General features: G+C 37.8%; 1 protein-coding gene across 11 annotated transcripts in view; it reads right to left on the minus strand.

Annotated features, from left to right (window-relative positions):
• Positions 1-13464, minus strand: part of KLHL20 (kelch like family member 20) — a 99263-nt gene that overhangs the window by 25487 nt on the left and 60312 nt on the right. For all 11 annotated transcript variants that reach the window (XM_030875448.3, XM_060296238.2, XM_060296245.2 and 8 more), the window contains 4 exons: positions 11640-11798; positions 10798-10892; positions 8390-8505; positions 2141-2324 (listed from right to left, as the gene is read on the minus strand). In XM_030875448.3, the coding sequence (XP_030731308.1) occupies positions 2141-2324; positions 8390-8505; positions 10798-10892; positions 11640-11798 (554 nt within the window). The remainder of the gene's footprint in view (positions 1-2140; positions 2325-8389; positions 8506-10797; positions 10893-11639; positions 11799-13464) is intronic.

Consider the following 13464-nt stretch of genomic DNA (forward strand, 5'->3'; position numbering starts at 1 on the left):
TGGTCCCACCTCTGTGTGTAGGTCACCCTTAGGCATCTGTTCCCCACCAAGACCTGAGACACCATTTCCCCATCCAGACAGGAGGGGGGTTAAAGCAGCGCCTGATTAAGGGGCTCTGGCTCACTCAGGCTGGGTGGAGGGAGGGGTACGGTAGTCATAATGGGAATGCGGGGCGAGCCTGTGGCAGCCGAGGCCAGTGTGACATTGCAACAGCCTAAGGCATGCCGTGTGTTCTCCTGGGGAAGTTGTCCCTGGATCACGGGACCCTGGCAGTGGCAGGCTGCACAGGCTCCCACGGCAGGTGGTGGATAGTGTCCTGTGCTTGCACACTGGATTGTTAGTGGACGGCGGCGGCAGCCTTAGCATTTCATGCCCATATCTGGGATCCAAGCTGATAGCTGCAGCTTGCGTCCATCTCTGGAGCTTGCTTAGGCAGTGCTCTGCCTTCTGTGGGCACAGAGGGAAGGAATTGCCTCTCTTTGTGCACCCAGAACAATGGTCTCTTGCCTCTTTGGCACGTCCAGACTTTTTCCCGGACTCCCTCCTGGCTAGCTGTGATGCACTAGCCCCCTTCAGGCTGTGTTCATGCAGCCAACCCCAGTCCTCTCCCTGGGATCTGACCTCCAAAGCCCGAGCCTCAGCTCCCAGCCCCCACCCTCCCCAGTGGGTGAGCGGACAAGCCTCTCAGGCTGGTGAGTGCTGGTCCGCACCGATCCTCTGTGCAGGAATCTCTCCACTTTGACCTCTGCACCCCTGTTGCTGTGCTCTCCTCCGTGGCTCTGAAGCTTCCCCTCCACCCCCCATCTCCACCAGTGAAGGGGCTTCCTAGTGTATGGAAACTTTTCCTCCTTCACAGCTCCCTCCCAGAGGTGCAGGTCCCATCCCTATTCTTTTGTCTGTGTTTTTCCTCTTTTCTTTTGCCCTACCCAGGTACGTGGGGAATTTTCTTCCCTTTTTGGAAGTCTGAGGTCTTCTGCCAGCATTCAGTAGATGTTCTGTAGGAGTTGTTCCACTTGTAGATATATCTTTGATGTATTTGTGGGTAGCGAGGTGATTTCCATGTCTTACTCCTCCACCATCTTGAAGGTCCCCCTCTTCATTTTTAATTTAAAAAAATACTATCAAATTGCTCTTTTTGTAGCTATATATTTGTTTTTAATTTCATTAACTTTTCTTTCCAGTTAATTTCTTCTTTCTATTTTCTTGGGTTTTGTTGCTCTTTTTATAACTTTTTTATTTAAAAGCATGATTTATTTTCCCATCTTTCTTATTTTCAAATGAATGCACATAAGTTATAATGTATATAAATCTGCCTCTGAATATTACTTTAGTTGCAGACCACACATTTTGATATTCATGGGCTTCACTGTTATTAAGTTGTAAATATGTAATCATTTCCACCCTTATTTAGTTAACTCAATTTGTTTTTAAGTGTGCTTTTTTTTAAAAAACTTCTATGGAGCTGATCCCTCTGTTGTTGTTTTTTCTTTCCAACTATACAATCTGTATCTCTAGATCTTGATATGCTGCAGGGTTTCATACATATGTTTGGTAAGTATCAAGAACACAGCTGAATGAAAAAGGGTTGGATGAGAACAAGAAGCTAGAAGTTATTAAAAAATAAATTATTGTAGGTTTCTGATGTGCCAGGCATTGTCACAGATGTGGGAAAAGACATTTCAATAAACAATTACAGCCAATGTGATATGTACAAGTATGTTCAAAATACTTGTGAAAGATCAGAGGACTGAGTAACTAACCTGTCTCTATGGTGCCAGAGAAGGCTTTATATAAGAAGTAACATTTGAATCTTGAAAAGATATTCCAGGGAAGAACGAACAGCATGCATATATATAGGCAAAGAGGCACGAAAGAGGACAGCATGTCTAAGGAACTGCAAACAATTTGGTGGGTCTGCACTAGCGTGTTTAGGGAATAGTGGTGTGCCAGGGGAGACAGACTGGAGAAACAGGTGGAGGTCAGATCATAAAGGACTTGTATGTCACAGTAAGTGGTCTAGGCTGCCAGCTAGTGCCACAGACACAAAACTAAAGCAACACGTTACATCTGTTTCTAATTAACATCTCAACCAAAACAATATGAATAGGAGAGAAAAAAATTTCAAATTGACCCTACTTACCTTTCAACACTATTGAGATAAGAGGACCCATCATGGCCTCCTACTGCATATAACAGGTCATCAAGAACACTGACCCCAACTCCACATCGCCTTTTGCTCATTGAAGCTACCATTCGCCATTCATTGGTCTGTGGATCATATCGTTCAACACTGGAAATGGCATCTCCACTGCACCAACCACCAACTGGGGAAGTGACAGAAATGGTCAGGAGAATACCTGTCCTAAAGCATAGAATGTATCACTCACTGCTAACTTTTATTTGGTTAAGTCCTAATGCTTGGACTTACCAAATGCCTCTAGAAGCAGGTTAAAACATAAGTTATGATTTTTACTTATTCCACTGGGATTGCTATAATCTTTAGAATTTTCTAAATAAGTTAGTATTAGGTCCATTTTACAGAGGAGGGCAAGGACACCAATTCAAATTATATTGGGAAGTAATGTGGCATTTAATGGCCAAAACATTGAATTTAGTTAGAAAACTAGGGCTTGACTGTTGTGTCTACATAAATGTAATGTATTATCAAAAACCAAAAGAAGAACCATACCTCAGAAGCCTGTTTAAAAAAAAAATTTCTTTTATTCTGTTAGGGGAGAGGGATTTCGGCTCATCTGCTCATGACCTCATCTTGTGACTAAAAATAATACAAAAATTCTTACGACTTATAAAATGTTTTGCCTTCTGTTTAATCTGCAGTCTGTACTGAATTCTACAATATCCAACATGACATTCAGGATCAGAAAACATTTTGAAGAAATTACATTTTTCATAAGTAAGTAATACTCAGAATAACAGGTTCAAACTGAGTTCAATAAAGCTTCTCTGAGTGTTCCCTGAAAAAAAGTGTAATTATAGCAGATAAATTTAATTTGTTATTCTTTAAAATCATCTCTATGTCAATCTAAAACAAGAGCTAGATTCTGGAGCTTAAAAAGTGAAGTCTAAGGATAACTTAACCTCAAAACATTTGAAAACTAATGGTTTCTTGGAGGTCTCAATAACTTCCTGAGCCAGAATAAAATGCGAATGTTTCTAACCTTCTGGTGGATTTGAAAACTCATTCCTTATTTCAAATCTCAGTATGCTGTATACATTTTATTTTATTATGATTTCATTTAAATTAGGATATTCAACTAATACTAAATCACAGTAAGTTTTGTCTATATTAATTTGCTTAAATTTGAATTCTGTTCTGGGATATATGCCTGGAGTTTCAATATCAGAGAAAACATCTTAACTTCCAACATAAAATTTGGCTGCAAATGTGAGGGTTATAAGCACTTGAGACAAATCAAACAGCCTAATTATTAAACCTCAGGCACAATTTATAATGAAAGCTATTAAAACCAGCTGTTTATTGGATTACACGGCTCCAAATCAAGTTAATATCACTTCATAATCTGTGTTCTTTGATACTAAAGAAAAAAAAAATAGGCCGTTAGGAAATCAAATTTAAACCTTTCCTGTGACCTGGGGAAAAAAGCAAAGGAAAAAGTTGTTCAATTCCACTGCCTCATGGCAATTTTATGTGCATTATGATTTCCAAGGCAGCAGGTGATGGCATAACGGGGACAGAACTAGCTAAGTTATTATTACAAGCCAGTACACTGTACTTAGCAAGATAAAGTGTATGCATAGTTTCTGCTGTGAGAACACTCAATTTGTGTTAAGTGATGTACTTTAGACAAAATATTGCTGGAAAGGTGACATAATAGTTTTATATGCGTGAGATGTTGACTGTGAAAAGAATTACTTCACAGACAGATTTGATCAAAAAGTGTTACCTTAAAGTAGGCAACTTTCACAAAGTGTCTGGAATAAGGATCAGTGAACTGAATACTAAAAAAAAAAAAAATCCCCAACAAAAAAGAAGCACAGAATTGAGAAGCATCAAGAAACCTAATGGAAAACAAGAGGACAAACCAGAAGACATCAGTAGGAGTAAAATGCTGAGTAATAAACCTACTGAGATTATAGATTTGATCTTAGGCTTCCAGGATGAAGAAATGAAGACTCAATTTTCCAAAGTTAAGTGAGAACTGGTAATTTGGCATTCCAAAGATAATGAAAAAATTGCAATAAAAACCAAAGCAAATTAAGGATTAAGTTTTAAGTAGAGACAGGTGGGTCAAGATCTAAAATAATGTCAGTGGAACAGTATCACTCAAGAATAGAGGTCAGATCTGGATAGCATAAAAAGACTGAGAAAGCAGGGAAAACCAATACAGTTGTAAGAAAAAGACCTAATGGTTTTTCTCTACAAATGAAAAAGGAAACTTTTAGTTTAATAGTGTAAAAGAGGTGACAGACGATTTAACTTTTCTTCTTTATGTTTTCCTGTGTTAACAAATATTTCTATATTTCATGTGTATTCACTTCTATAATCAAAAAAATTTAAAAAGTGTTATTTACAAATAGGTTATTGTGGGACTTCCCTGGTGGTCCAGTGGTAAAGAATCCACCTTCTAGTGCAGGGGAAACGGGTTCAATCCCTGGTCGGGGAACTAAGATCCCACATGCTGTGGGGCAACTAAGCCCGCACCACAACTACTGAGCCCATGTGCCTCAACCAGAGAGCACATGTGCTGCAAACTACAGAGCCCATATGCTCTGGAGCCTGTGCACCACAACTACAGAGCCCAAGTGCTCTGGAGCCCACGCCACAACCAGAGAGAAAACCCACACCCCACAACTAGAGAGAGGGCTGTGCACTGCAACAAAGAGCCCATGCTGGGGCTTCCCTGGTGGCACAGTGGTTGAGAGTCTGCCTGCCGATGCAGGGGACACGGGTTCATGCTCCGGTCCGGGAAGATCCCACATGTCGCTGAGCAGCTAGGCCCGTGAGCCATGGCCGCTGATCCTGCATATCTGGAGCCTGTGCTCCGCAACGGGAGAGCCACAACAGTGAGAGGCCCGCGTACCGCAAAAAAAAAAAAAAAGAGCCCATGCTGCAATGAAAGATCCCACATACCGCAACAAAGATCCTGCATGCCGCAACTAAGACCCTGCATGCCGCAACTAAGACCCGACGCAGCCAAAAATAATAAATAAATATTAAAAAAATATAAAAATAGGTTATCTTTCATGCACAAACTGACATTAGCAATCCATTATTGTTTTCCAATTTTCCTTTTCCATTAATCATGATGGGTCGATGCTAATTTCTCACTAGTGTTCCTCAGGATCAACAGCATGCAACTAATCTTTATTGATGCCTGCTCTGACAAGATTGCTATACAATCTGGAAACTACAAAAATAAATCAGAAATGGTCCTTGCTCTGAAGTAGTTAAAAATATAGTAGAGGAATCAGATACCCAATCAGCAATATGAAATTATGAGATTACTAGCAAGAGTTTGAGATCATGGGGCTTCCCTGGTGGCGCAGTGGTTGAGAGCCCGCCGGCCGATGCAGGGATACGGGTTTGTGCCCCGGTCCGGGAAGATCCCACATGCCGCGGAGCGGCTGGTCCCGTGAGCCATGGCCGCTGAGCCTGCACGTCCGGAGCCTGTGCTCCGCAACGGGAGAGGCCACAACAGTGAGAGGCCCGTGTACCGCAAAAAAAAAAAAAAAAAAAAGTTTGAGATCATGAAACTGATCCAATTTAACTGGCTTCTAAAGAAGGCAAAGTGTGATTTCATTAATACCATGATTTAATCAACAGAGGCAAATGAGATTTTAGTGAAGATGGTTACACATTGAAAACATGGCACCTGACAATTTATAATCATGTTATATTGGAAGAATATGGTAGGAACCAGTAGGATAAAGATGGCAGCTGTTGAGTAATTCAAGTCAAGTTTAAATTTCTATTTAATGGAGTTACATTATTGTCTCTCAGCATCCCCAAAGGTGTACCTTGTCTAGTTCCACTGGATTGGTAACCCGCACTGAATCCATAAAGACCCTGAAATGTATTGTACTTTCCATAAACCTATTTGGCTTAGTTTCTAGCTTTTGATCATAGGAAGGTTCTCTTCCGTTCCATTTTCTCCTGAGTTCCCATTATCCTCCCCTCTTCCTTAATCTAGTTCTTAATTCACTGCCAGAATGTTCTGAGGCTGATGAAACAGTAGTATACTGTCATCCCTTCTCCAGGTACCATAACAGCCAAATAAAATAGTTAATAGATCTTGATAACAATGGATATACCTCCACAAAGATGGCCCTACTAGTACTAGAATTCCTGAAACCAACATGACATCATGAAAATAAACCTTAGGTACCAAATAATTAGATCTTACATCCTTCTAATTAAAAAAAAAAAAGATAACTGACTTTCATAATTGGGGAAACAGAAACTCTGATGTAATTTATAGCATTCTTGTATGTATAGGGAGCTGGCACATAAACTACTTTTATAAATAAAAGACATTTAACAATATAATTTATCTAGTTTAACCAACAAAGCTAAACAAATGTTATAAAGACCTCCCTGGGAACTTAACCAGATCTGGCAATGAATTTATTCACCGATTTATGGCAACTATAGATGGTATGTGGAAGTGAGGAGGCAGATGTACATAGGTGTGAGCATGCAAGCAAGTAAACTCACATGAGTATGTGAATATGTACCTGTGCATGCATATATAGGAATGAAAGTCATAGGAATAAATAAGAATGATAATAGAAATAAATCTATTAATAACAATAAACAAGAGACATAGGATACTGAGAGTACGGGAGAATTCAGTACATGATGAATTAATAATCAAGTTTGAAATCTAAAACAGGAATGAAGGAATCTTTCAAAAGAGAAGGAAAAAGCCCGATGAGGATTAGACAGAAAAAGAAAATGTGGCATCAATTTTCTTCTTGAAGAAATGCTACAGTCCTCTATGTGAAGAAATGTAGATGAAAAAATTTAAAAAGGAGATCTCAAACATAAATTATCAAATTTTTCTTCTAAAAATGTAAGGGAAAATACATTCCCACATGCCAAGAGAAAATAAAATTGAAGGGAAAAAGATAGGCAAGTGGTTAGGCTGAAGGGAAAGGATACTATGCCCCAGTGATTACATAGAATTCCCTGATGAAAAGGAATAGAACACTTAACATATCAAACAGAATCCGAGGAAGCCTACACTTAATAGCCATGGAATTACTGAAATGTGGGAGCATAAATACAAAGAATACAATAGGTTCCAGCTAGTTCCATGAATCAGGATTTGAAAAAAATTTTGAAGAGAAAGAACTTGCTATAGACTGAATGTGTCCCTCTGAAATTCATATATTGAAATCTATTCCTCAATGTAATGGTATCAGGAGGTGAGGCCTTGGGAGGTGCTCTGCCCTCATGAATGGAATTAGTTCTCTTATAAAAGAGACTTCAGAGAGATCCCATGCCCCTTCCTCCACATGAGGACATAGCAAAAGATGAAAAGACGGAGTCTATGAAGAAGGACAAAGTGGGCCCTCACCAGACACCAAAATCTGCCGGCACCTTGATCTTGTACTCGCCAGCGTCCAGAACTATAAGAAATAAATTTCTGTTGTTTATAAGCCACCCAGTATATGGTTTTCTGTTATAGCAGTCTGAACGGACTAAGACAGAACTAGTGAGAAGTTTTACCAAACAGTGAGAAAGTTGTTATTCAAGTGACTAAGAGAGCTGAATTTATGTGCACAGAAGTGAAATATCTAAGATTGAAAGTTCTCAGATATTTAGGGGCAGACAGTGGGAGCAGAATGATACAGCAGGATATCTTGGGCTCAGTCTAGCTCAGGAGAGCTAGGAAACAGTGTAACTGTTTAAAGTAAGGTAATGTTTCTTGACAGTTCCATGTAATTATGAGGTGACTGGCACACTGGAATATAAAATTCATGCATATGATTTATTATAACAAAACATCCACTGCATGACATTTTTAGATTTATATAAAAATGCAGCACTCTTTTGGAGAGCACCAGTGTTGGATCATGAGTTAAGAGTCAAGATACATCATAAGTTATTTTTTGTTTGTTTTTAAAAGGTGTGAACATTTTTTTTTTACAATTAAAAAAATATATTTTATTTTTTTGGCTATGTGCTGCACAGCATGCTGGTTCTTAATTCCCCAACGAGGGACTGAACCTGTGCCCCAGGCAGTGGAAGCACAGAGTCTTGACCACTGGACCACCAGGGAAGTCCACATCATAAATTATTATGCATTTCTTACAGATATCACAACCGACCAAAGGATACTCAAATGACAGTCTCTCAAGTGGGAAAATATTCGGTTTAGTCACAGTGTATTAAGATCCAAACCTGCAAAGAGTACTTCTCCACATCGAATAGGTTTCCGTGGTCTTGTCCTTGGTCCTTGCATTAGTGGTCGTTCTTGAGGCAATAGAAGATAGTTTTTAGCCTCATCTACCAAGTCTCTGTGGAAAAATTCTGCCGTTATTCCAAATGTCTAAATAATATTGTTAGTCAAATCCCAATATGGTTAAGGAATATGTAAGATGGCAAAGGGGAGCAAGCATAAATCAAACCAAATCATGAATGCCAGCCAACATTAAAAAGGTAACAAACATGAGAGCAATGATGCCAGTCACACTGTGAGCTGTGAATTGATTGGTATTTCCATCATGACTTCATATCTTACCACAAATTTAGCCTAAAACTCAACATGCTTGATGCTAACAGTAACTTATGGGAAACTAAAAATTACAAGTTAATTATCAGCCTGCATAGTTACTGCTTTCTAATGAATTTTACTAGATTTTGCAGGATACTGGCAAAGTAGCACATCAGCCATGACACTAGATATTTGCTAGATTAAAGTAACAAAACTAGGTCAAAAATTGGATTGCTAAAAAGAAACACTATTGTCATTTAATATTAATTTTCTATCTGGTACTGTATGAATAGTTTATTCTCAACAAGTCTACTGAGGATGAACACAGTTTTTTTTTTTCTATTGAGGTACTTTATAAGAACCTAGTAATTACACTTGTTAAATATAATATCCTAACTCAAACTATTTATGTACTTATTTCACTTGAGTCCTTTGAGTGATTCAATGTGTGACTAGTGCAAATTCAATCTGTCACTGTTCTTTCTCAACTCTGAAAGTGTTTCCTAAATTACACTATATTTTCATTTCTTTATTTACTTTATATTACATTGAGTAATTTATTCCTGCTGGACCAGTCCCAGGCATGACCCAGTAATGTACTTCCAGTATATGGCTTTGCTAAGGCCTCATCTGAGTTTATTTATGCTAAAAACAAAAACAAACAAAACTCCCCCCAAATCCCAAGCTGATGGCCAAGAACTTTTTCTAGCTTCCTCAGCTAAAAACAAAGACTGTGATCTCCTAATTACTGGTTTTTAATTAAGTTGTTCAAGGGTTCCTAGAAAGAGTACTATAGAGCTAATACTTAGTGGCTAACACAAAATTAATAGTAACAATAATAAGGGCTTAATACATATTAACTCATTTAATCTCCACCACAGCCCTGTGGAATAGGTACTGTTATTATCCCTATTTTATAGGTAAAGGAACTGTACCAGAAAGAGGTTTAAGTAACTTGAATAAGGTCACACAGCTAGTAAATAATAAGGTCAGGATATCAGGAACAGGCTTCTTTTAAAAGTGACTTTAGAAGTATCTTTAATTTCTGCATTGGAATCAGTACAATCCAATTTCTATTTTATGGGAGAGGGGCACCTTTGTATTGTTTCTTCAGATTTCAGCAGCCATAGTTCATGTGGTTTTCCTTCTGCTGTTATAAATATTTTGGGGGAATTAATTGCCTCTTGTCTTTAAGTTTAAAAGGTAAACACCTAAAACCCCCTCTAACATCTCCGGTTAAAGGAACACACTTCAGATTATAGAAGAAATGCAAATGAATCTATATGTCCTATCTTTGTTCTAGAGATTCCTGATTCTAGAACAAGTTTCTTTAGTCACAAAGGAAGATCCAAAGGTTGATATAGTTTAAAGAGAGTTCTGACTCACTCTTTCATTTTTATATATGGAACATGCTGGGAAACAACTGTTAAAAACACCATATGGTTTAAGATTTGAAACTGAACCTTAAAATCTGTCAAGTGGAAAAGTAGTTTATTAAATTCTGTATATAGTACAGAGATAGCCCAATAAAGTAGGTGTTCTGTTTGTTTGTCATGTAAAAGCATTTAGAGTTTCTTTCAGTCAAAATAACATTATGAAACTGCTTCATCAAGCTCTAGTGGAAATCTTTCCATAGCTACTTTAGGGGTGTCGTAGACCTTTAACTCTGTCCACGATCTCAGAAAGCAAGGCTGATCCTATTCCCTAACTAGGCATACGTGATGGAATGAAAAAGTGCTCCTCATACACTTTTTTGATGGAGTCAAGAGCATTATTTATCTCAAGAAAAGATGTATTAGCAGAGAACTGCCTCTTCAAACTCAAGCTTGCATTAAATCTTAGAAATCTACCTCTTTATTGCCACTTCTACACCAATAAATACCACATATAAAAAAACTAATGGAATGGAATACTGTAAGTTCAGTCATCTCTTTTTCCATCTCCTTTTGACCCTAGCCCAGAAGAAAAACCACTTAACTACTGCCTTGATTTCAGCACTAAAAAACACAATATTTAGGAAGCAATATAAATAGGGAAATTAGGAGAGGACAGGAATGTTTCGTTGTTGATTTTTCCCATCCAGGGTCATTCATACCTGCATTCTTCATCACTTTTGATGAGGGGATCAGAGCCTACAGTACCCACCAGAAACTTGGGACTAAGCAAAGGCAAACGAACATGCTGCAGCACCTATGAGATAATAAACACTATTAAAGGCACAAACTCCCATCTGCAAGATATTTAAGAGAATACATAACCCGTGCTCCCTACTGTGTTTCCAACTATTTTGAGATCTAATTGGATTAATTAATTGATCTAACTAATAAACAATGAAGATGGAGGGAAGGCATAAATACTAAATTTATTCTAACCAATTCAGTAATTAGAACAATCAGAAAATTGAAAGCACACTAATATCACTTTAGAATGCTACTTTATGCTTTCAGAAGTATGTTGTTATAAGCTCTTCTATAATTAGCTCACATGGCTGTAATTAACAATCTAGAAGAATATTCCATTAAATTGCTAAGGACTATCATCATAATAACAAGAACATTAAATATTTCATTTAGTGACCACTTATGACCCATTTAATTCTTTACTCTTCAAACTGTGGTGGGATTTCCAAGCCATAGGGAAGGGAAGCATGATAATTGCTATCCTTGCTCTCTTTTGTTCATTTTGTATCATTTAAGTTCTGATTTGTGCTATGGCCCAAACCTAGAGTTGATGCAAAACAGAAGAAGGAGCAAAAAGTTCATAATGATAAACGCTTAAAATGCTTCTTAACACTTATCTCCTTGATTATTTGGAAAGAGATGGTCTTTTTTACAGTCTAATATGAAGGCTAGTGAAGATTGTTTCTTTTCTGCAAGTCAAATACATATTATTTCATCCAGTACAAAACAGTTACTTAAAGAAGCATTTCCATCATACCTGGGGTAACTGAGGACGTCTTTCTTGAATACTGTATTTAACCCAGGCCATCACTGCATTGAACACCTGTTCTTCACTGCGAACATTTAGTTCATCACTAGATATTATATCAATGAGTTGATTGGCTGGAAGCAACATGAACTCTTCACTTTCCATCACCTGTTTGAAGTTCAGTAAGAAAAAAAAAAAGAACTGTGTGATCAGATCTGATTGTTTTAATATTTTTCTTCAGGGTTGTAGGGCAAAACTCTATTCCACAGTGGAGCTGAAGTTCAAAATAGTACCAGAGAACAAGAAAAGTTTAAAAAGAAAACAGAGATAGGTGGAGCACAGAGGATTTTTAGGACAATGAAACTATCCTGTATGATACTACAATGGTGGATACATATCATTATACATGCGTCAAAACTCATAGAATGTACACCAAGAGTGAACCCTAATGTAAATTATGGACTTTGGGTGATAATAATATGTCAAGGTAGGTTCATTAGTTGTAACAAATGTACTTCTCTGGTGCAAGATGTTGATATTGGGAGAGGTTATGTGTGTGTGGACACAGGGTACATGGGAACCGTACTTTCTGCTCAGTTTTGCTGGGAACCTAAAACTGCTCTAAAAACATAAAGTTTATTAATTTTTAAAAAGGGAACATAGAATACAGAGGGCACAATTAAAACTTAGGAAAAATAATAATTTGTGATTTAAGCAATTTAAGAAAAATGATACTTTTTTTCCAAAATGAAGTATGAAGATAAAAATTTATATTCAAAATAAACTAAACTAACTACCAAATTAGAACTCCCAGAAATATAAGAGGCATATAAAAAAAATCAGGAAAAGCTTTCAGAGGAAGGTTAGTTGCTGAAAGGGCAATGTCTGGGACAGAAACACCCAAGGGGCCAGTTTGAAAAAAGAATGAGCATGTCAGCATTTCTACAAGCAAGAATGAACATAACGATGAGAGCATTAGACCCAGGAAAACCCCTCTGAGGACCAAACCACTCTGATATGTTCATATTCTCATATATATATATATATATATGAAACTACAAACACACCAATTATTTATCTGTACCCAAGGCTTTAGGGCATTGTCAGAATGCAGATGAAATGGCAACATTGCTGTGCAGTCCAGCCACAAATCCCAAAATCTTGTAAAGCTTGTCATCGGTATGTAGAGTAAAAGGGACAAGGTGCAATGCAGAGAAGGGAAATGGTCACTGCTATACTCCATGTGGTTTGTTCTCCCCTTCAGAAGAGTATGCTACATGTGATGTCTGTTAGTGTAGGAAGGATATGGTTTAAGAGCTCAAATTCCCACCATGCAACCTCTGATGCAGATGATGTATTCTCTCGGGACAGGGTTATTTTCATGCTTATCAAAAAGTCAGAATATTTAGCAGGAAACAAGATAAGCCATAACAATTTGAATATGTGATTAAGAATTTTCCCCCAAGTACATTAGAAAAAATGCAAATCTCAAAATAAAAGTTAAGGGCTATAAAGTCATCTGTACTTATAGTAGAAAACACTAATGAGTACTTTGAGTTTTATGGCACAAGTCTTCGTATCATCTGAGTGAGAGACTTTCTGGGGTTCAGGAATGAAATAGGAAACCTTTAAATTATAGGTGAGGTTGCTTAGCCAGGTCACTTAGTTAGAATGCCTGCATTGTACTCTCTGTGGCAGGGTTGTTGGATTTAGCAAATAAGAGTACAGAGCATATTTATACTAAAAACTATTTGTTGTTCATCTGAAACAAATTCAAATGGCCATCCTGTATTTTATGTGACAGCCTTATGTTGGGGGCTATAAAGTCAAGAGC

This window comes from Globicephala melas, chromosome 1 (genome assembly GCF_963455315.2).
Source record: "Globicephala melas chromosome 1, mGloMel1.2, whole genome shotgun sequence".
In the NCBI taxonomy this organism is placed as follows: Eukaryota; Metazoa; Chordata; class Mammalia; order Artiodactyla; family Delphinidae; genus Globicephala; species Globicephala melas.